Raw genomic sequence first — 22316 nt, forward strand, 5'->3', positions numbered from 1 at the left:
TACTGTTTTCGTTAAACCACCAGCGGTTACATTCTTCTGTATTCCCGAAACTCCTAAAACCCCCATTTTCTTCGCGTCAACGTTGACCCCCGTTTGGTGTCTCGTTGACCCCTGGGGGTCCACTTGGACCACTTTGGGAACCTCTGACCTAGTGCAAATGAGATGCCTGCTAACGCTGTCTCTTCCGGGACAACTCAAGAACCTCTCTCCCACAACGATTATAAAACCTTTGAGCGATGTGGCAAGATTTGCACTTACCTGTGGCAGTTTCATCTTCTCTCCTTTGAAGACATGCAAGACATATCCGAACAACATGCCGATGAAGAAGGGCGGCGACCGCACAAACAGGTTACAGTAACAATAAATCCAGTAGTCACCAATGTCGCCCATTAATTCCCTTAAAAACAAATGAGACACTAAGTTAAATAATCAAAGCTACAGGGGAGAAACTTTGCCGTCTTGTAGCTATAAAATCCAAATTGGGCCTGGCTACGAATTATAATCGACCCCCTTTCATAACCAGCAATAAGACGATATTTCACTCCTTGAAACTAGCTTAGCTACCAAATCTGGCAGCGAGATGGGATCATGTGACTAAAGGGGTGGCATGCCAATTTCATTCGTAGGTACGCGTCACAGATATAATTGAGTAAATAGGTATAGTTGCCGAGCCGACTTTACAATGAAATGACATTGTGTAGTACCTATTATTGAATTAACTCCTTCGATTGTAAATACAAACGGTTACGTGTTGCGGCCATTTTGGATTTACAATGATGCTGATGCTGAATACATAGTTAATTGTCTTTGGAAGAGATATGGGCCTTCCACACACATACAAACACACAACCTCACTCTCAGCCACAATTGACTGAAATTGGCTTATGTTCAAGTTGTTTCTGACACAATATTTTCACAGACACATTTATGTGTTTGTTTGTTCGGTTTGTTTATAAACAAAGCGTAATTTAATTAATTAAGAAGCACCAAATCCGGTCACCACGTTACAGGCCCAGCCTAGTGTGGGACCAACAGATATTCGTAACTCTATAGCAGGGTTTCTCAAACTTATGGCTCCACGTACCCCTGTTAAAGTTTCTAGACGACAGCGAACCCCTACCTCACCCCCCCCCACCAAAAAAAGTAATAAAACTGGCTGTTGGAGAAACTAAGTTTATTTTTATTTCAATCATCATGATAATATAATGTATATTATTTATTTCAATAAAAGGTAGCAAATATAGGTAAGAATCTAAGAATCGTCTTGCCAACGAAAATACAAACTGAAACAAACAACAACAAATAACAAACAAATAAGTAACAAATTTGGAGTTGAAATAAAAAATACAAAAATACTCCAAAAACCAATCTTAATCATCTTGCCAGTCTTGCAGCCACCATCACGTAAACCTTGTCGCGAACCCCCTACCGTCGAATAGCGAACCCCTAGGGGTTCGCGTACCCCACTTTGAGAAACCCTGCTCTATAGTATGTGTTGTTTCTTGTAATAAACAATTTTTAAGTTTTATTTTATTTTTAAAGAATGTTTACTAGCGACCCGCCCCGGCTTCGCACGGGCAAATAAAAAAAACGGCCAAGTGCGAGTCGGACTCCCACACGAAGGGTTCCGTACCTTTATACACCATTAGACATTAGCAAAAAACGGAAAAATAAATCACGTTTGTTGTATGGGAGCCCCCTTAAACATTTATTTAATTTAATTCTGTTTTTCGTATTATTGTTGTTATAGCGGCAACAGAAATACATCATCTGTGAAAATTTCAACTGTCTAGCTATCACGGTTCATGAGATACAGCCTGGTGACTGACAGACAGACGGACAGTGGAGTCTTAGTAATAGGGTCCCGTTTTTATTACCCTTTGGGCACAGAACTCTAAAAAGGTCACACATTTTTGAGCTGCATTTCCCAAAAACTACACCCGACCCGCGCGAAGCCGGAGCGCGTCAACATAGATTAAGTATGTAATTAATGCATTTTTTGGTTAGATTGATATTTTTAAATTCGTAATATCTTTTGAATGGAATGTCCGATTTGAATAATTCAAAAAGTAATCTACAGGTATTGAAACCGTCTTGAATATGAAATTATTTATTTGGATAAGGATTAATACAAAGGTATGGATAACATGGTCTGATTTATTCTGCATTTCTGTCTACTTTTAAAATGTAAAAAAGTAGGTACAGTGACATAACATAACTACAATAGTTGAACATAAAAAATCACGAAGTTTTTTGTAGTTATTGATATACTCTTTAATATCGTAGAATTTTTTTTTGTTCTATAATCAATAGTTTCTACAGCGCATGCGATGAAAGATGTTTTATGGCAACTTTTTTTACACTTTGAGTTACATTATTGAAGTTTTAGTACGGAACCCTAATTTTTTCTGTTAATAAAATATAGCCTATGGCACTTTGGAATAATTTAGCATTCTAATAGTGAAAGAATTTTTTAAATCGTAACAAATATCAAAAATCCAACAATCCAAAACTTTCCTCTCTATAATATTAATATAGATAAGTAAGTATTAGTAACGATAAGTAGTTATCAGTATAGTATTAGTATATTAGTATTAGTATAAATATAGATTAATTATTAAATTAAATATCGATGCACGTGACTTTCGCCGTCAACAAACATCGTCCAATAAAAAAAAATTACTCTTGTGCTAATAGTGAAATAGAAAAGACGTGGAAGGGGAAGACAAAAGCGAGCGTAGCGGCGAGGGAGGCGAGCAGGGCGGCGGCGAGCGCGGCCCACGCGGCGCGGCGGCTGCCCAGCACCCAGAACAGCACCAGCGGGGACACCACGTGCAGCTGCATATCCACCGATAGGTACCACGATACGGGCACGCACTGTGACAAAAGGACAAAAGGTAGATGAATTATGCAAAGCACATAAAACACGGGGGTAGGCAGAGCCCTAGAGTTGCGAGCGTAGGGTAAAAGTGGATGCCACACTTTTTAAACTAACTTTATATCTCTCACTAAGTGTTTACCCGCGGTCACACATGTACTTAAACCATTAGATTCAGCAGTTGAGATGTAATTACGGGATATTAATAAATCCTCATAGGAATCCCCCATAATAAATGTCCTGTGGGAATTTCGAGATAAAAAGTAACCTATGTTTTGCGATCGCAGAGAAATATGCGACACGGTGAACTTAGTGTTAAAACTTATATTAATAATAATTATTATCGTTATTATATCAGCCAAAAAGACTTCCACTGCTTGACAAAGGCATCCCCCAAAGAGCTCCACAAGGGTCGGTCTTGCTCTGTCCGCATCCAACTAGTTCCTGTAACCTTTATCAGATTGTCGCTCCATCTTATTGGAGGTCTTCCCACGCTACGTCTTCCAGTTTGCGGTCGCTAACTCGCCACTCTAGAACCTTACCGCCCCTACGACCATCGGTCCAATATAAGTAAATAGCAAGCGATTCAGTTACCATGTTACATGTATCATGGCAATTTTACTACGAGTACCTACTGGGGCGTTTATTCTGATTTTATCTTTTTTATAACGTTTTGAATCCGTGCAAAATTGCCTTCAAATTCAAATTCAAATTCATTTCCAGTACAAAAACATATTTTGCTACATAATAGCATGCAAAGTTATCTTAAAACTAGACTAATTAGATTAATTAAACACAGGCATCATAGTAAGCAGAACACATAAAGTAGCATAATTATGTGTTTGTGTTAAAGAGGGCATTTGCCTTAACATGCAACATTGAAATGGGATACCGTATGACGAAGATTAACAATATTCTGCACGTGTAGTAATGCGCTCCACCAGTAGCGGCGGCAGTTGCCGACCAGTTTAGCCATGCCGTGCCAGCCGGGCCCGTCAGCCACCCGGTGTATTAACGACGCTTGCAGCAGCACTGCAGCCGCCAGCAGCGGAAACAGCCGCAGGAAGCGGCTCAGGTAGAACCAGGGCAGGCTCCGCAGCAACGACGCTGGAAAGTGATTCACTAAATGCCAGAATACTTAGCGTTAAATCAAACGATTGCCACAAAGAGAAATGACTCGTGACGTGACAACTGTTCAGATTGGAAAATGTTTCGAATAAATCAGGTTCCTGCTGGCTTTACAGGGAAATGTGAAAGATTGCCTGAAAGGGCTCAATGAGTTCATGGATGCAAAGGGAGCACTATTGCTGCCAGTAGTATCCATCTGTTCGTTTGTCTGTCTGCCAGGTTTTTTTAAAAATCCGAGAAATGCGACGATACCGAAGCAGAGGTACCGAAAAGGAAAGGAAATTAGAACGTTTTGTCTTGAAATTGTCAGGATTGCTAAGCTACTTATGCACAGCACTAGCGACATCTATGACCTGAGATATGTAGCATAGGAAAAATTTGTGTCTAAATTCCTGTCCAGCGGTGGTGTAGGGGTTATAGCACGCAGCACGGATTGCTGAGGACCTGGGTTCGATCCCAGCGCTGGTCTCTTTTTCTGGTTTTTCTGTGCATCCATGTCTGTTTGTATTTTCGATATGGTTTCACGGGATACCCGTAAAAGTAACAAATTTGGAGTTGAAATAAAAAAATACCAAATAACCAATCATAATGTGAAAGATTGCCTTCAATGTGTTCCGTATCCGAAGGGTGCAAAGGGAGCACTATTGCTGCCAGTAAAGTATCCATCTGTTCGTTTGTCTGTCTGCCACAGGTTTTTTTAATAGATATAAAAGCCGAGAAATGCGACGAGTACCGAAGCAGAGGTAGACCGAAAAGGAAAAGGAAATTAGAACGTTTTGTCTTGAAATTGTCAGGATTGTGCTAAGGACAGAGGCCAAAAAGTGATTTAATTTACACACACACACACAAACATCACGCCTGTATTCCCAAATGGGGTAGGTTACCGCTTCGAAGCCACTTTTAGCAATTTCATTCATTTAGAGGTGTAATTCTAACCCGAAACCACACGGGGATTGATTGGGGATGATTTAATTTATTCTCTCTAAATCGTGTTGGATTGAAGTAGGGTTCTTAAAATTAAAACTGTATAATGCTAACTGCTAAATGCTAACTTTGTGTCATTTTGTTGACGCTCGTGTACACCAGCAGCAAGCCACTCAGAGTGAAGAAGGAGTCCACTCCGATATCACCGGACAATATCCACACAGCTTGCTTCTTCCGTAGCCACTACAAAAAAGATACATTGTTTTATTATAGGTACTTACAGTCTGTTCAGTATAGGAATGGACAGAAGGAAAATAGGCTCTTTATAGTGCACGCTTTAGGAAGTCATTTAATTTTTTTTTTTTAGTGTACGGTCCAAACTTAATTCTAATTATAATATCGAAGACATAAATGTTAGTTTCATTTATTCATTAACTAGCTGTTGGTCGCGACTCCGTTCACGTAGAATTCGTTTGTTGCTATCCCGCGGGAACTATGCAATTTTCTGGAATAAAAACTATTCTATGTCCTTCCCCGGGACTTGTACTATCTGTATACCGAATTTCATCTAAATCGGTTCAACGGATAAGACGTGAAGAGGTAGGTAACAAACAAACATACAGACTTACAAACTTTCGCATTTATATTAATATTAGTGAGATTAACTTTGCTATTTTTCATATCATAATTTAAAAACAATAAAAAACTTATCCTATTTTGCTAAAAACAGAAACGTGTTCCTATAAAATACCTAAAGAGGCAGAGGTAAACAACATTCTGCAAGAAACGGAACGTTTATAATATTGTTAATTCAAGAAATATTTTGTACATTATTTTATAGTTTTTAATCGACAGTTTGAATCTAAATGTGATGGACCTTTAATCATATACAATAGTTAACATGAAATAATAGAATTTCCTTGCTCACCCGCGATCTTACGATAGCTAAGCTTATGCAAAATATGCGTGTTCATGCAGTTCCTCCACCTCCACACTGTAAGAACACACACAAATCACACAAACCCATCTATCACCACCACCACACTACACTGATGCGTTTCAAACTCAACCAGAGCCAACCACCACCAGTTGTCAACTGGTAGCATGGTGTACGGTTGTATTCACTCTGAAGATGAGCTATGGTTGAGTTCGAAACGCGTCAGTGTGGAGTGGTGGTGGTGATAGATGGGTTTGTGTGATTTGTGTGTGTTCTTAAAGTGTGGAGGTGGAGGAACTGCATGAATACGCATATTTTGCATAAGCTTAGCTATCGTAAGGTCGCGGGTGAGCAAGGAAATTTTTTTAGTTCATTGATATGGACCTTCGCAAAGTAACGCCTGATTCAATAAATAGTGAACTTTTCACAACTGAAGCACTGCTCCAAATTTTATGAAATTTGGAATGGAAAAAGCTTGAACTTCATAGCAGGAGCTACGAGTAGAATATTTTTAAACAGGGAATAAGAGCGGATGAGTCCACGAAACACAATTATTAAATAAATGTATAAATATAAATTGAATTAATATTATGTAGCGAATTACATATTAATAATGTGTTATTTTGTAAGTACATTACGTATTAATCTACTTACAAAACCACTACTTACAACTTACTTACCAGCGATATGCTGAGCCGGGACCTTTTTATAGCGGCAACATTTCTTATTGTTATTTTTACTAATTATGTGTCATTATAATAATAATAATTTATTCAAAAACTCATTTTACATCATATTTAACTTAAGAACTAAAACATACTGTAAAAGAAATATTTACAAGAAATGCCTGAACTAGGATTCCCTGTGTTTCAGGCAAAATAATTCTAATATATTTAGATATAATTTAATCAACTTCAAAAGGTTATTCCAAATTAAACAATGATAATATTGACAGTTTTCTTAATACTAACCTAATTTAAAAGTATAAGCGACATTATACCGTAAACTGCTTCAACTTTGCCCTCTGGCCCCAACATTGCCTTATTCGATTTAGAGTCGATAACTTAGCACTCTTATAGGTTTTAAACTTTTATCTACACGGGAATTATTATTACGGGGGATAAAAGTTTAAAAACCTAGAAGGGTGCTAGTTATCGACTCTAAATCGAATCAGGCAATGTTGGGGCCAGAAGGCAAAGTTGAAGCAGTTTACGGTAATTAAATTCTTATTCCTTATGCATAAATATAATAAAATTACCTATAATAATACGACAATTTAGTGATATAAAACAGAAATTATTTCACTATACATAGTAACTTCTCTGTGTCATCGTACGACATGTTTAGTAGGGCACCTTGGAGTTTTTTCTTACACTTAACATAACTCAACGAATATAAGTCTAGCCTCGCATTCAACCTATTATAAAGAAGTGGACCTAAAAAAACGAAAAAATTTGAAGAAAATGCGCGTTTTGGTGTTCTGTTATTAGGGCAGACAAGATCTTTGCGTCTTTTAGCAGTAGATTCAGTGCTGTAAGGGATTGCGGCGTGCTGTTTTAAGACAATGCTCAAAATAAATAGCTGTCTGACTGTTAGAACTTCACATGATTTATATAGGAGGTTAGTGGGATATCGATAGGGACGGAACGTAGAAACTTTGAGAATCGCTCTCTGGGCTCTTTCTAGGCTTAGTAGTGACGTTTTAGCCAGCCCCCCCCCCATGAAGAAATGCAGTACGTTAATACATTTTGACACAACGCAAAGTAGACTAGCTTGATTGTCTGAGTATTCGCAATTGAGCGTATTTTTTTGAAAATAAATATCAACTTTCGAACTCTACTGCATAGAGCTTCGACATGGTATTTAAAAGAGAGCGATTCGTCAATTATAATTCCTAAGTATTTTATTTTGTTAGTAATAGCTATGTCCGGACATGTACAACTTTTACTTGCAGGATCTTTACATTCGTGAGCATATAGCTTAAAGTTTGTGCTGGGGTTAATTGTAGCCTGATATGATTTCCGAATTGCAAACTGTACATACTTAGTTTTATCAGTGTTTAATGTTAGTAAGTGTTGCTGGAGCCATTTATTAACAACATTGAAGCCCAGTTGCGCTTTTTCATAGACTTCTTGATCTGACTCTGCAGAAAATAACAAGACAGTGTCATCAGCATAGGATATAAGTTTGCCACAATCTAAATCTAGTTTACAAAGCTCGTTGATGTAAATTAAAAACAAAGTAGGGCCCAATATGCTTCCTTGGGGAACTCCAAAAGATGAGTTTTTGAGATCAGAGCTGACGGCACTGCCTATTCTCACACACTGAGAGCGTTCGTCAAGATAGTCTGCGATTAATTTTAGTTGGGTGCCCCTTATTCCTAAGAATTCAAGTTTTTGCAATAATATAGGTATAGAAACCGTGTCAAAAGCTTTCGCAAGATCCAAGAATATTCCCACTGTCCGATTTCCCCTGTCGAGCTCCTTCACTACATAGTCAGTCAGCTGATGGACTGCATCAGCTGTTGATAATTTCGGTCTAAAACCGAACTGGGTATTGGCTAAAGCAGACTGTTTCTCCAGGAATTTAATAAGTCTTTGGTTAATAATTTTCTCTAATATTTTAGATATTGTAGGTAATAATGAGATGGGCCGATAATTAGTTATTTGATCTTTATCACCAGATTTATGTACAGGAATAACAACAGCTTTTTTCAAACATTTTGGAAATATACCTTCAGCTAAGCATTTACGGAAAATATAAGTAAGCGGTGAAACAAGGACGTGTTTAAATTGTTTTAATATTTTAGTGGATATATTATCCCAACCAGCAGCACAATCTTCTTTTAGGTTCATGATGATCTGCTCTACCTCAGTTTCATCCGTATCCAACAACGCAAACGAATTGACAGTCCTGTTGCCCTGTTGAGTGCTTGTGCTTGGGGGATGAAGCGACTGACGTTGTATTTTCTCTGCCAGTTTTTTGCCAATATTGACAAAAAACTCATTTGCGTGGTTAACAGATGTTAGTTGAGAAGGTTGCGCGTGTAATAAACCCGCAGACGATTCCAACCGTTTATTCGTGTTTGTAACATTTTTTAAATACGTCCACAGTTTTTTACTATTTTTGCCGGCTTTGTCCAGTTCGTTTTTAGCATAATTATTTTTTACCGTCTTAAGGATATTATTACAATAATTCCGGTAACGTTTATAAGTTAATTGAGAAACAGAGTTATTTGGATTCAATTTTGCCATTTTATGAAGTTTATCCCTATGCCTCATACAACGAATTAATCCAGGAGTGCCGAGTGATCCAAGGTTTAATGTTATAATTATTTTTACTTAGCCGATTATAAGTTGTATTTCTCAATATTATTTCTTGAATCGTTGTTATTAAGTAGGGCATGCAATTATTCACGTCGTCACAATTATAAACGGGGTCAAAATTTATGTTGGAAAAATCGTCTTCAAGTTTATTTACATTTAGTTTAGCAATTACGTGCGTGCGAGTAAGATTAGGTATACTACGGTTGAAGGTTAGTAGGGCAGCATTGTGATCCGTGACAGTCGAATTAGTCACCAGTGCTATAGATGGAAGGTTAGATTTTAGCATGATATGGTCCAAGCAGGAACCACTCTGATGGGTAGGAAGTGTATGCGCAGGAAGTAAACGTGAAAGGAACATATGTTTAAGTATTCCTGAGCGACGGAATCAGTGGCTTGTGGAAGAATATTTATATTTATGTCTCCGATTAATACTACGTTTTTAAATGGGGACAAGCTTTGTAGCGTCTCATTTAGCGAGTCAGTAAAGATATTTAAATTTTTAAACGAGGGTGGCCTATATAGAGCTAGTATAGCCAAATCAGACCCAATTTTAATAAGAAGTCGATTACATTCCAATATAATAGGCTCCTCTACAGTAACATTAAGATTATTTCTGACATAAACCACTATTCCGTCGTTTTGATTGTAGTTTTCTGTACTATTATATACATTATATCCTGACAGTTGAGGTAAATTACTATTCTTACCTAGCCAACATTCGGTTAAATGTATAATATCACAAGTGATTTCCAATCTTTGATGAGATACCTTAAAATTATCAAAATTCTTAAAAATACTACGAATATTTTGTGTTATTATAGTAATTGGGTTGCTATTGTTAGAAATGTGTAAACCATTCTTATAAGCTTATCTATGGTTATTGCATGTTGTTTGACAACTGACAACACTAGCGTTTGTCTCTGGCTCTGTCTGTTTTCCTTCCTTGTTGACACCGACCGCTCTCGTACGTGTTCTTGATTTAATCCGTTTATTTCCTGATATAATTCGATATTATAAATAATATTCATTTGTTGTATTTATGAAGAATACAGCGTTGAATGAACGAAGTGTGTTATTTATGCGCCACTGCCTCCGTTACCCTGTTTCCACGTCATCCTGCACTGCGCCACATCTCTTCAGGTTATGTTACCCAGATATAACGCGAGGTACGTGGTTTGCTAATATAATTCACAACAAGATTTCGCCTTATCCGCCGAGAAGATTTGAGATTGAGCGAGCGCTGATTGCGCATTTTTGTGAGCTCGTGCATCGTGGCAACTAACTTATAAATCATGCCGAACAACGAGGCTCGCGCTGATGCCGCATCTCGTGCTGCTGCTGGCGTTTCGCCTGGCACATCTTCAACCTTCGTTATTGGTGGTAATGCTTTTAACACCGAAAAATTGGAGGGCGTTGCAAATTATAACGCGTGGAAATTTACAATAAAAAATTCCCTAATACTTGAAGGACTGTGGGAATGTGTCACCGGTACGGAATTGGATACCGTCAAGATTTCAAAAGCACTTGCTCGTATCTCATTGAGCGTGAGGCCCTCTCTCTATCAATTACTTTACGGCATAGAAACAGCCAAAGAAGCTTGGGAAAAATTGAGATCCGTCTTTGAAGACAAAGGTTTATTCAGACGTGTCACTTTGTTAAGGCAGCTTCATCATGTGGACTACACTAAATGTGAGAGTATGACGGCATACATTGATTCAGTCTTCACTATAGTACAACAACTTGCTGACATTGGCAAAGTTATTGAAGATGCTGAAATTGCAGAAATTTTGCTCTCTGGTCTCCCACAAGAATTCGATACGCTTGTGTCGGCTTTGGAGACAGCATCGATGACCAAAGTATTATCGTCAGAGCTGGTACGAGCTAGACTCATTCAAGAAGAGTTCAGAAGAGCTAACAGCATTGCAGAAGGTACTCCGACGAGTGCACTTGCAGCTGGCAACTCCTATACTAATAATAAGAAAAAGATAGTTTGTCATTTTTGCAAGAAACCTGGCCATACAAAGTCTCGCTGTTTTAAATTGAAACGACAGAAGAAGGAAAGCAAAGAAGAACAGACAGTGTTTGCTTCATCGTTTTTAGCGGCTGTACAAAATAAGAACTTTATTGTGGACAGTGGTTCTTCATCACACATGTGTAATGACATTAACTTAATGAAAAATGTGAGAAACAATAAAGTTTTAATCACATGTGCTGATAAGACAACTAAATTAGAAAGTTCAGGAGTTGGTGATGTACAAGTAAGCATTGATGGTTGTAGTAAAACTTTAAAAAATGTAATGTATGTTCCACAGTTGAGTGAAAATTTGCTTTCTGTTAGTAAGATGTGTGAGAGGGGCATGGTCGTGGTGTTTAAGGATGATGGATGTTTTATTTATGACAGATGTCATATACAGGGCAAGCCCATTATGTCTGCAAGTCTAAGTAAGAGTATTTACAAATTGAATTTTACCGTTGCAAAGGAGCAGTCAATGGCTATCCTACATCAAGTGCAGGAATCACAGACTGCAAAGTTAGCTGATTCTCATTGTGCAAATGCCAATTTGTGGCATTATAGGCTAGGGCATTTAGGTCTCAAAGGGATGTGTACTCTTAAGGAGAGTGCTGCGCGTAACATATCATTTCAGGTTGACAAAGGAGACATCAGTCCGTGTGTCGCTTGTCTTCAGGGGAAGCCTGTGGCCAAGGCTTATCCGAAGAGGTCTATGAAGCGTGCTAGCCAGCCTTTGGAGCTTATACACAGTGATGTTTGTGGCCCTATGAAGGAGATCAGCTGGGGAGGTGCAAGGTATTTATTGACTCTTACTGATGATTTTTCTAGGAAAACTTTTGGTTATTTATTGAAAAAGAAGTCTGAAGTACTAGCTTCATTTATAAATTTTAAAAATCTGGTAGAAAAGCAGACTGGGTTGCATATTAAATGCCTGCGTTCTGACAATGGTGGAGAATATGTTAACAATAACTTTAGGTCTTTCCTGGAGAAGGAAGGCATTGCTCACCAATTAACGGTACCATATTCAGCTCAACAAAATGGAGTCAGTGAACGTTTAAACAGAATTTTAATTGAAAAAGGTAGATGTATGATGATTCATGCAGGTCTCTGTAACCGTTTTTGGGGAGAAGCTGTACAAGCAGCTATCTATTTAAAAAATAGAAGCCCTACGGCGGCGTTAGCAGGACAGATACCCATGGAAGTCTGGTCCCAACACACAGTTGATCTTGGACACCTTCGTGTTTTTGGGTGCATGGCATATCATTTGATTCCTGAGCATATTCGTACAAGTAAGTTGAACGCTAAGGCAAAATTATGTATATTTGTTGGTTACTCTGAATTGACCAAAGGATACCGACTTATGGATCCAAATAATCCTAAGAAAATAATTTTATCTAGGAATGTTCATTTTATTGAGGATAAATTTTATAAAGATTTTAAATTTATTGACATGAATAATAATATTAATAATTTAGACTCTAATAATGATGATGAATTGTTGGTCTCATTTAAAGAATATAATAATGAATTGAATAGTATTAGTGATAATTATAATAATGAGATAAATAGCAATAATATTGACAATTCTAGTCAGTCAGATCACATTTCAAGTCCTAGTTTAAATTATACATCAAATTCCAATAAAGATATGAATCATACTTATGACTTTTCGTATGAATTTACAGATGCTGAGTCTGGCGCGGAGAGTGATGAGCACAGCGAGGCAGTGCAGGCCTCTGCTAATTGCGAGTCCTCTGCTGAGGAGCTGGAGAAGCAGCCGGAGCCTCGCAGGGACGCCGCGGCTCAACGGGAGTGTGCCACTAGTCCAGAAGACCCTGTGACCGTCGGCGACCGCCCCATGCGCAGTACCCGCGGTAAACCACCGCTTAGGTATGGCGATTATGAAATCGGTATGTACGCCAGCTCTATATTTGAAGAGCCTCAAACATATGAAGAGGCTACTGCATCATTAAATTCGTCTGAATGGCAAAATGCTATGAAGGTAGAGTATGAGTCACTCATTCAAAATAAAGTTTGGGAGTTAGTAGACAGACCTTCTAATACCAATATTATAAAATGTAAGTGGGTGTATAAATTGAAGCACGATGCATCTGGCAACTTTGATAGGTACAAGGCTCGCCTCGTTGCTCGCGGCTTTAGTCAGAAAGAGGGTGTAGACTACTCGGATACTTTTTCACCAGTCGTGCGTCATTCAACTATGCGTATACTTTTTTCGTTGGCACATCAATTAGATATGTCCATAGAGCACATAGATGTTACAACAGCGTTTTTAAATGGTGACCTGAATGAGAGGATCTTTATGGAACAACCAAAGGGTTTCGTTCATGATAACAGTAAAGTATGTATGCTTTTAAAGAGTCTTTATGGTTTGAAACAGGCGAGTCGCATGTGGAACCTGAAAGTGAATGATTTACTGTCGGAAAATGGATACATACAGAGTAGGTGTGAGCCTTGTGTTTACATTAAGAAAAAGGCTAAAGATCTCACTATTGTAGCTCTCTATGTTGATGATTTTTATATTTTTTCGACTTGTGATACTAAAGATTTGTATGAAATGTTAAATACTAATTTTTGTGTTAAGCATCTTGGTTCACTTACTAGTTGTCTAGGTATGCGTGTAACTAGAAGTAATAATGTTTTAATCTTAGACCAATCTGAGTATGTAAAACGGCTCTTAAAGCGATTTAAAATGTCTGATTGTAAGCATGTGTCCACACCAATGATTGTTAATAATAAACTTGAAAAATCAGACAATGAACCTTTGGATGATGATGTATACCAATACAGACAATTAATAGGCTGTCTAATGTATTTATCAGTTTGCACAAGGCCTGATATTGCTTTTAGCTGCAGTCAGCTTAGTCAATATTTAACTAATTTTAACAAGAGCCACTGGGTAGCTGCAAAACGTGTGCTTAGATATTTGGCAGGTACCATAAATTTGGGTCTTTGTTTCTATAAGTGTAGTAATTTAAATATAACTGCCTATGCAGATGCTGACTGGGGAAATGATTTAAATGATAGAAAATCATACACAGGCTTTGTTGTGAAACTGGGTGGCAATGTAATAAGCTGGGAAGCTCGTAAACAGCGTTGTGTGGCTTTGTCTAGCACTGAGGCAGAGTATTTGGCCATAAGTGATGTCGCTAAAGAATTGTGTTTTATTAAAAATTTCTTGATGGAATTTTTTGATAAACGCTGGGATATTGTTATCTTTAATGATAACCAAAGCGCTCATAAATTGTTGCTAGCAAAAGAATATTCGCATAAGCGGACCAAACACATTGACCTACGATATCACTTTGTTAAAGATCTTATATCTAAGCGTAGTGTTAATGTTAAATACTTGCCTACCACTAAAATGACAGCTGATGTGCTTACTAAACCCTTGTGCAAAAATAAACATCTTTATTTTGTTGAAGATCTGAATTTAAAATGTCTAAGTATGTCTGGATAAATATAAGACTTTTATCATGTTTCTTCAAAATTTAGTGTTGTAAAATGTTTGTTTATAGAGTCTGTTTGTTTATAGAGTCTGTATTGTACATAGAGTTTAATGTAGAGCATGAAAAAGTTTTTGCATAGAGTTCAATGTAGAGCATGTAGAATGTTTATGCATAAGTTTATACATAGAGTCTTAAGATAGAGCATGTATTGTATTGTATAAGTAAGTATGTAACTTTAGTGCTGTAAGTACATATTAAGCTCTTATAAGAATGAGGGGTGGTGTTAGAAATGTGTAAACCATTCTTATAAGCTTGTCTATGGTTATTGCATGTTGTTTGACAACTGACAACACTAGCGTTTGTCTCTGGCTCTGTCTGTTTTCCTTCCTTGTTGACACCGACCGCTCTCGTACGTGTTCTTGATTTAATCCGTTTATTTCCTGATATAATTCGATATTATAAATAATATTCATTTGTTGTATTTATGAAGAATACAGCGTTGAATGAACGAAGTGTGTTATTTATGCGCCACTGCCTCCGTTACCCTGTTTCCACGTCATCCTGCACTGCGCCACATCTCTTCAGCTATAAGACGCTAGATATTGTTTACGCCTTTCAACCTCACATGCCGATGACTCAGACAAGAGAAATTATCTAGGTCATCAATCAATCGATTAGTCATAATGTGAAAATAAATAAAGTTCTAAAAAAACTAATTTAAGTACGGCGCTCTTAGACGCCGCCATAGTCAATGGTGTTAAGGTACCTCTTCTCTGCAAGTAATCTAGCAGGACATTCGGAGTCGCCCGTCTTGTGGCCGCACGGTTTTTTGAAAAACAGACAAGTAGTACATTTTGCTTGTTCGGCTTTCCTGGTGCATTGTTTGATATCATGGCCAGTTTCTCCACAGTGTCCACAAGTGGAGGTCTCCCGTCGGCAGGACTTGGCGGCGTGCCCGTACTGCTGGCACTTAAAACACCTCGTTACCAAAGTGAAATCCCTTACGGGGCAGGATGACCAATGCACGAACACTCTCTCCTTTGTAATTAAGGCCTTACGTATCTCAGCTGTTACTTCTAACACGTAATTGCAGGTCTCGGCCTCTTTTTTTCCCGACTTATGGCTGAGTTTAATAGAGCTAATAAAGGTTTCGTATGTCATACCTTTAAATGTTCCGGCTAAGTTTTGTTGGAAGATGCAGTTGTACACTTCCGTTTCCTGCATATCTGAAGGCACACCAACAACCACGATCCTCGGTTTGCGCTTGTGCGGTTCATCCACGGTGAGCCCCGACGAGGTCAGCTGCGCAGACTGCTTCAACTTCTTAATGCCGGACTTGGTATCAGTGCTGTGCTGATGATTACTCCGCCGTTCCTGGTCTTGTGTAAACCTCTCACCTGCAGCTTCAATTGTTCAGGTCGGATTAATGTCGGAACGAGGTTTTTTGTCTCTGGTCTCGCTGGTCTTCTTTTTGTCATTCGGATAGATCACTACGGAGCTGACATTACTGGGCTGTATAAAGGTCTTCGCGTTTCGTTTTATGACTTCGGCGAAGGAGACAGGCCCCGCAGTAGTTTCGAAGATTCTTCGATACGTTTCTCAATCTTTGTCGGACCCTAACTGATTGCTCCTCTCATCTACTCAAAGGTTGACTGGTAGAGATCCCTTAAAGAGATAAGTCCGCCTTTGTACAAGTATCTCAAAGTTTGTCAATTGTGTTTTGTTTATTTTCTTTTGTACAATAAAGAGTTTACATACATACATACATACATAAATACGTTTCTTAAGGTCCAGTAACTGCTGCGAAAGGTCTTGATTGTCTTCCAGTACCTGCAGGGACTTATAAAACTGAAGAGTTTTCTGCTTCAATGCCTGGTACTACACAGGCAATTGTGAAGTGCCATGACCTACTTTGCGGCAAAGATTGCTTATCCTCAGTTTCTGCTCAGAATTCAATTTCCCTTCCGAGGATATAGCGCACACTTCATTCAAGCACTGCTCGATTGAGACATCCAGTTCTGGATCTCGGACGTCGATACGACTTCTAGAGGATCCTCTGGTCTAGTAGGCGTGTGGGGGGCGGGAGCGGGGCCAGTTGCGGGCGCCGGTGAAGATGGCGGGCTGCGACGCGTCATCCCACTCCGATTAAATAGACTATTATTTTCCAAATTTGTTGATTACAATCTTAAATTAAATTTATGGCATTAAAAATATATCGATACCTAAAAAATTACATGACAAAGAAATATTTCCAAAATGTCAATTTTCCCGATCTTTTAATAAAGTATGCAACCTCGTTGCATGAAAGCCGCTTCTCTTGTTTTTTTTTATAAAATAATTCCGTGTGCTGCCTCTACACTTGGAATAAATTTTTGTTAAATTGAATGAATTTGTAACAAATCTATTTATGTTTATGTAATAGAAATCTAATCTCAATAAAATCATATTTAAAGGTTTATACATAAAGTTGGAAGATTCCGTACACAATACGAAAACATTAGAAAATATTACTTGTTTTATCGTAATGGCTACGGAACTCTATCTTGGGCATGCCCGACACGCTCTTGGCCGGTTTTTTAAATTCTATTCACGACAAAATTATGATGATGATGATGATGATGATGTCCTCCCAGAGGTATCTGTCGACAGCGACACCCTGTCAAGATGTGTTATCGGCGCGAGCGTGACTAGCAAACCCAAACTTGGTTTTGATAGTCCGGTCGCAAGATCTGCAGTGCAGTATGCCATCATCGTTAAAGGTGTACCTACATGTAAGGCTTGGGTCGAGTTTTTCAGAGTCGGTGTTGGCATCAAGATCTTCAAGTCTGATTTTCTCAAAAGCTCCTATAGACCCGTTTTGACGGCAGTACGCCACTCCTTTAGTTGCAAGCTCTTCCCTCGGGAACTCGTCATTAGAGACGCCAAAATTATGCAAAGATCACGTACCTGATGCACCTCAAAACTGTTGGCCACGTTCCTTGCAGAATAAAAGTACAAATAGAAGGTGTGGAAGACTATGATGAGCAGGATGGAAAGGGAGCGGATGCCGTCCAGACAGTCCAGAGCCCTGGGCCTGTCGAAGGTCAGCAGCCGGCGCGTGTTGGAGTACAGAGAACAGGTGCGGAGTAGCACGCTGGCTTGCGAGGGCTCTGTAAGATGAAACAGTATATTAATGGTCTATGGACACAATTTAAGGTATCCTATCCTGGATACTTAGAGGGTATAAATTATTTGTATTTGTATCAATTACATTAAAAATACAAATAATACTCAAACAAAAGAAAATAAGGGCCACGTGAATTTCGTTGGTGAAACGAAAATACTAATTAATTCAATTCTTGAAAGTATAGCTCCATCGATACTATCGATGATTCCGCCAATGTCGAGGTTGGAAAAGACACTATCAGTTTAGTCGTTGTTCGGTAGATTCAGTGTGCGGTAATCGGATGAGAACCTAAAATAAGACAACACAAACATGAAATTTGTTAAACTACCTACAAAAATAATTTGTTAGTTTTAATAAATTTACATAGTACAGTTATAAGGGGGGTGTGTGCTATTGCAAGAAGGAAGTTTAAATTGACAGGGCGAGGGATTTCAGGAGGGAGGAGGTCATATAGGGGAGTAACGATTTTGGTGCAGTGAAAGAACATGTGTTCGAGGGTGCCCTCGTCCATGCCACATTCACATAAAGAATTGTCTCGGACCCGTATTTTGGCGAGGAAGACTGGAGTGCATACATGTCCCAGACGGAGGCGAGTGATAGTGGAGGTGATGTTTTTGGGGATCGCTCTAGATATAAAGAACCACGGCTTTGTGGGAAGCTCAGGTTGGAGTTTTCCATAATGTTTGCCAACGCGAAGACGAGTAGACTGCCAGTCGGTGTTCCAAGTATCACGCATCTGTGGAAGTGCGAGTGCTCTTACGTCGCGTGGAAAGCACTACTTATACTTATCACAACCTAATTCAATGGCCTCCTTAGCACACATATCCGCAGCCTCGTTACCTTTTATGCCACAATGACCGGGGATCCAAGCCAGTAGGTACTATGTCAAGGTTTTGGAGGTGGGTTTTGTGAAGGGTTTCCTTGATTTTTAAAGTGATGCAGAAGTTATCTTAAGCACGAAATGGTCGCTTCAGGATATCCTGCAAGCAACTTAAAGAGTGTAAGAATGAGGGTTTTTTTGATTTTGTGAGACTGGACAAAAAGGATGGCTTCAAGCAAAGCCACGGCTTCTCCGGAAAAAACTGAGCTACCGGAAGGGAACTTAAAATTTAATAATATTTTGTATTTTGGGATCCACACAGCGGCACCTACCGGGCCTCCTTCTGATAGTCTTGAAGCATCGGTAAATATGGTAAGGTAATTAGACCACTTTTCTCCAATCTCTTTGTTGAAAAAACAGTCAGCATTAGGTTGTTTTTTATGAATGCCGAGGCTGAGAATGACAATGTCTGTTTCAAATAGGGGGTTTCTATAGTTTTGGAAGAGTGAAACAGGAAGGGCTTGTATTTTTTGGAAGCTGTTAACTAGGAGTGGCTTCACTTTATGGGTCCAATAAGGTGAGGTGGAGACATACTGTGTGAGGGACTCTATGATAGGAAGTAGGGGATGGGAAGATGTCTGAAGGGTTTTGGACAAAAAACAATCAGCTAGGTATTGTCTTCGGATCCAAATATTCCACTTGCAGGGCTTTAGTTGGAGAGGATTTCATTGCGCCCGTGATTATCCTCAGGCATCTAACCTGAATCCTATCCAATTTAGACAGCGCCAATTTGCTACAGGGCTCCAGAAGGAAGCATCCGTAGTCAAAGTGGCTCCTAATGATGGCGTTGTAGAGTAGCTTCTGGCTGTATGGGTGAGAGCCCCACCTGACTCCAGATAACGCATGCAGGATGTTTATGTTTTTTTCTGCTTTTTGGCTGACGTAATTGAGGTGGTCGATTCCCGTCAGTTTCAAGTCTAAAATGATTCCCAAAAATTTTACTTTCTCCTGGTTCACAATAGGATGATCGTTAACCTGGATGTTTGTTTCAGGCACGGCCCTTTTACGGGTGAAAACGACGACACTGCTTTTGTCTGGAGACAGAGAGAGGCCGTGATCGCCAAGCCACGTGTCCAAGTAGTAAAGAGCAGAGTTCAGGGAATTAGAAGCTTCGGTTACCGATTTTGAAGTCGTGTATAGAGCTATGTCATCCACATATTGGAGTATTTGGGCAGTGTGGACGCGCTCGGGCGGCGCGGGCTTGGCCGGCGCGGGGCCCGGCGCAGGGCCGGCGGGCGCCGCGGGCCAGTGCAGCAGCTCGTGGTGCGGCAGGCCGCACTGATCGATCTCACAGTTCGCACCAGGGCACTCGTCCTTGTTGTGTTTGTGTATGAGGCATTTATGGCACAAACGTCTACCTTTGACGAAATGCCAACGATCCCGTCGCATAGCCTTTTTGAATCTAGCACACTTTGGTAGCGCTCCGGCGTCTTACGTCAAAGTCGTAAAATGTCCAGGTGCCCAGGTCGTAGAATGTCCAGGTAGTAGAATGTCAAGATCGTAAAATAACCAGGTAGTTAAATGCCAGGTTGTAAATTGATATTAATAGTACATAGTACGATTTTTTTTAACAATAAAGTAAACCCAACTTTGTATACCGAAATTTATCTAAATCGGAAGGAATAATGGGGAAGTTTTTTTGGATCGGCATGGCAATCATTCAATCAATTGCATGGCTGTGTGCGGTCCAGATTTAAAATTTTATTACTCCTACGCAAATTGGCCGGGTACCTACATGCGAAATTGAAAAAAATTTTTTTTAACTCGCATCAACGTGTGGCACATAGTTCGACAGCTCTTTAAAAAAGATAATAAGGTTTCTCAAAAACTTTTTTGATTAAGTGAAGATTTACGGAAATAATCGCTCCCAAAGTAGCAAAAATTGTGAGTCCCCTCTATCTTGTAACCCGTTTGTCCAAAAAATATGCAAAAATATGGAAAAGTAACGCTTAATAAATACATTCAACGAAAATTGGTTTCAACTTGGTTTTTGAGTTATTGCCGAAAAACTGCGCTTCTCAACAAAAGGACGTAAGTGCCGTGAAGATACGCTCTTTTTCTGGTAATAGATTTTAAGACTGTAGTAAGTGTTTTAATTGTGTTATAATATAACGCACATAATATTACTTGATTTTTTTTCGTAATGGCTACGGAACCTTAGGAGGCAGAGGCGTCCCGCCCCTATCGGGCGGCTCATCATCCCCTACACTCAACATCACAAGAACGACACAAACACTTACCTAACCCTTATAATCTACCACCAACAGAAAATTTAGAGTCTCAGATCGATTTGAAGATGCAAACACGTTACAAATTACGATTCTAACCTATACACGTGAGTTAGCCAACACAAGAACAGGCGGAATCACGAAAATACTAATAAATATAATTATTCCTGACATTCCTTGTCTAAAAATGGTTTTATTAGTACATACAACATAACACAAATACAAATGCTTTTCATTTAATTAATTAATTTATTCAATTAAAAACGCAAACATATTTTTGATTTCATTTTACCGGTAAAATTCAAGTGGTCCTTATATTGTTTTGAGTAGTATAGTAACACAATTTCAGCAGGTGGTGCAAAGTAAAGCAGAATTACCTCTTTTCAGTATGAATATGTGCCGCAGTTCGTATGCTGTGCTGATGAAAGTCAATATTCCGAGCACTGAGAACACAATCCTGGAATAATAAATCAATACTAAATAATTGTAGTTCGAAATACGGTGCCGATATTTATCGGAATTAAGAGAGGGTAGTTCGAAAGACTTATGCTGCTAAGCAAACGCCATAGCCTAAACTTCAGTCTAGATACTCCTGACCACTTCACGAGGTCACTGCAACGTGACCGAAGTGTCGAGGTCATTCATACTCTTTTTGTTAAACGTCCAGTCCCGGGATGGGTAATTGTTATACACACGGTGCTGCTCGCCTGTTCTGTTAGCTTGAACTTCGCTTGATACGCTATCGCATGTCTAGATAAATTTTAAGAAAACCAACTGAGCTTAACTGAGGGTTTGCTTACACTGCTACATAATCGGCTGCGACAAAAGGCTTGTCGTGCGGCAGCCGGCAGTACTGCTCCGTGTAGTTGAAGCCGACGACAGGGGTGCGCAGTGTAGGGCGCCAGCACTGCCTCCACGGCGCACGACTTGGGAACACACACAGCTAGAGACAAGGACTTGCCGGCGTACTTCTGCATCAGAGCCTCAGGCAACGTCACTTCCGTCCAGGTCACATTCTCTGACGCTGAAAACACCGGTCAAGGAGGGTATCCTGACAACAGGAGGCGTCAGCGAAGCTTGGATCATGCAGTATTTCCCTTGGACGTTGGTGCCGGGAAGTCTTGGTTTATGGCCAGGCATTGGTGGTAGTTGCCCAAACTGGCCAAGTTGCCGCCGAGCAGGCCTGCTTGTGCGCGGAAGCTTACATCGTAGACTGCAATGAGAGTCACTATTGTTTTATCTTTATTACGAGTACATATGTAGTTAAAATTGCTTGAATGAAACTGTGTTTTATTTAATAATAAAAATCATTTATAATGCAAGAAATTTGGGCACAGCACGTCCTCGAACAAGTCGTCAGCGCTGAGCTAC

General features: G+C 39.4%; 1 protein-coding gene and 1 pseudogene across 1 annotated transcript in view; both read right to left on the reverse strand.

Annotated features, from left to right (window-relative positions):
- Positions 1–22031, reverse strand: part of LOC141445080 (O-acyltransferase like protein-like) — a 28699-nt gene extending 6668 nt beyond the window's left edge. The window contains exons 1-8 of the mRNA XM_074110853.1: positions 21969–22031; positions 21746–21888; positions 21323–21402; positions 17618–17820; positions 5059–5173; positions 3771–3985; positions 2684–2877; positions 259–397 (exon numbers count right to left, since the gene is read on the reverse strand). Of these exons, the coding sequence (XP_073966954.1) occupies positions 259–397; positions 2684–2877; positions 3771–3985; positions 5059–5173; positions 17618–17820; positions 21323–21402; positions 21746–21888; positions 21969–22031 (1152 nt within the window). The remainder of the gene's footprint in view (positions 1–258; positions 398–2683; positions 2878–3770; positions 3986–5058; positions 5174–17617; positions 17821–21322; positions 21403–21745; positions 21889–21968) is intronic.
- On the reverse strand, positions 15335–16806 carry LOC141445078 (uncharacterized; annotated as a pseudogene).
- Positions 22032–22316: the final 285 nt, after the last annotated feature.

The sequence above is a fragment of the Choristoneura fumiferana genome, unplaced genomic scaffold, assembly GCF_025370935.1.
Source record: "Choristoneura fumiferana unplaced genomic scaffold, NRCan_CFum_1 Sck3bRy_343;HRSCAF=565_pilon, whole genome shotgun sequence".
In the NCBI taxonomy this organism is placed as follows: domain Eukaryota; kingdom Metazoa; phylum Arthropoda; class Insecta; order Lepidoptera; family Tortricidae; genus Choristoneura; species Choristoneura fumiferana.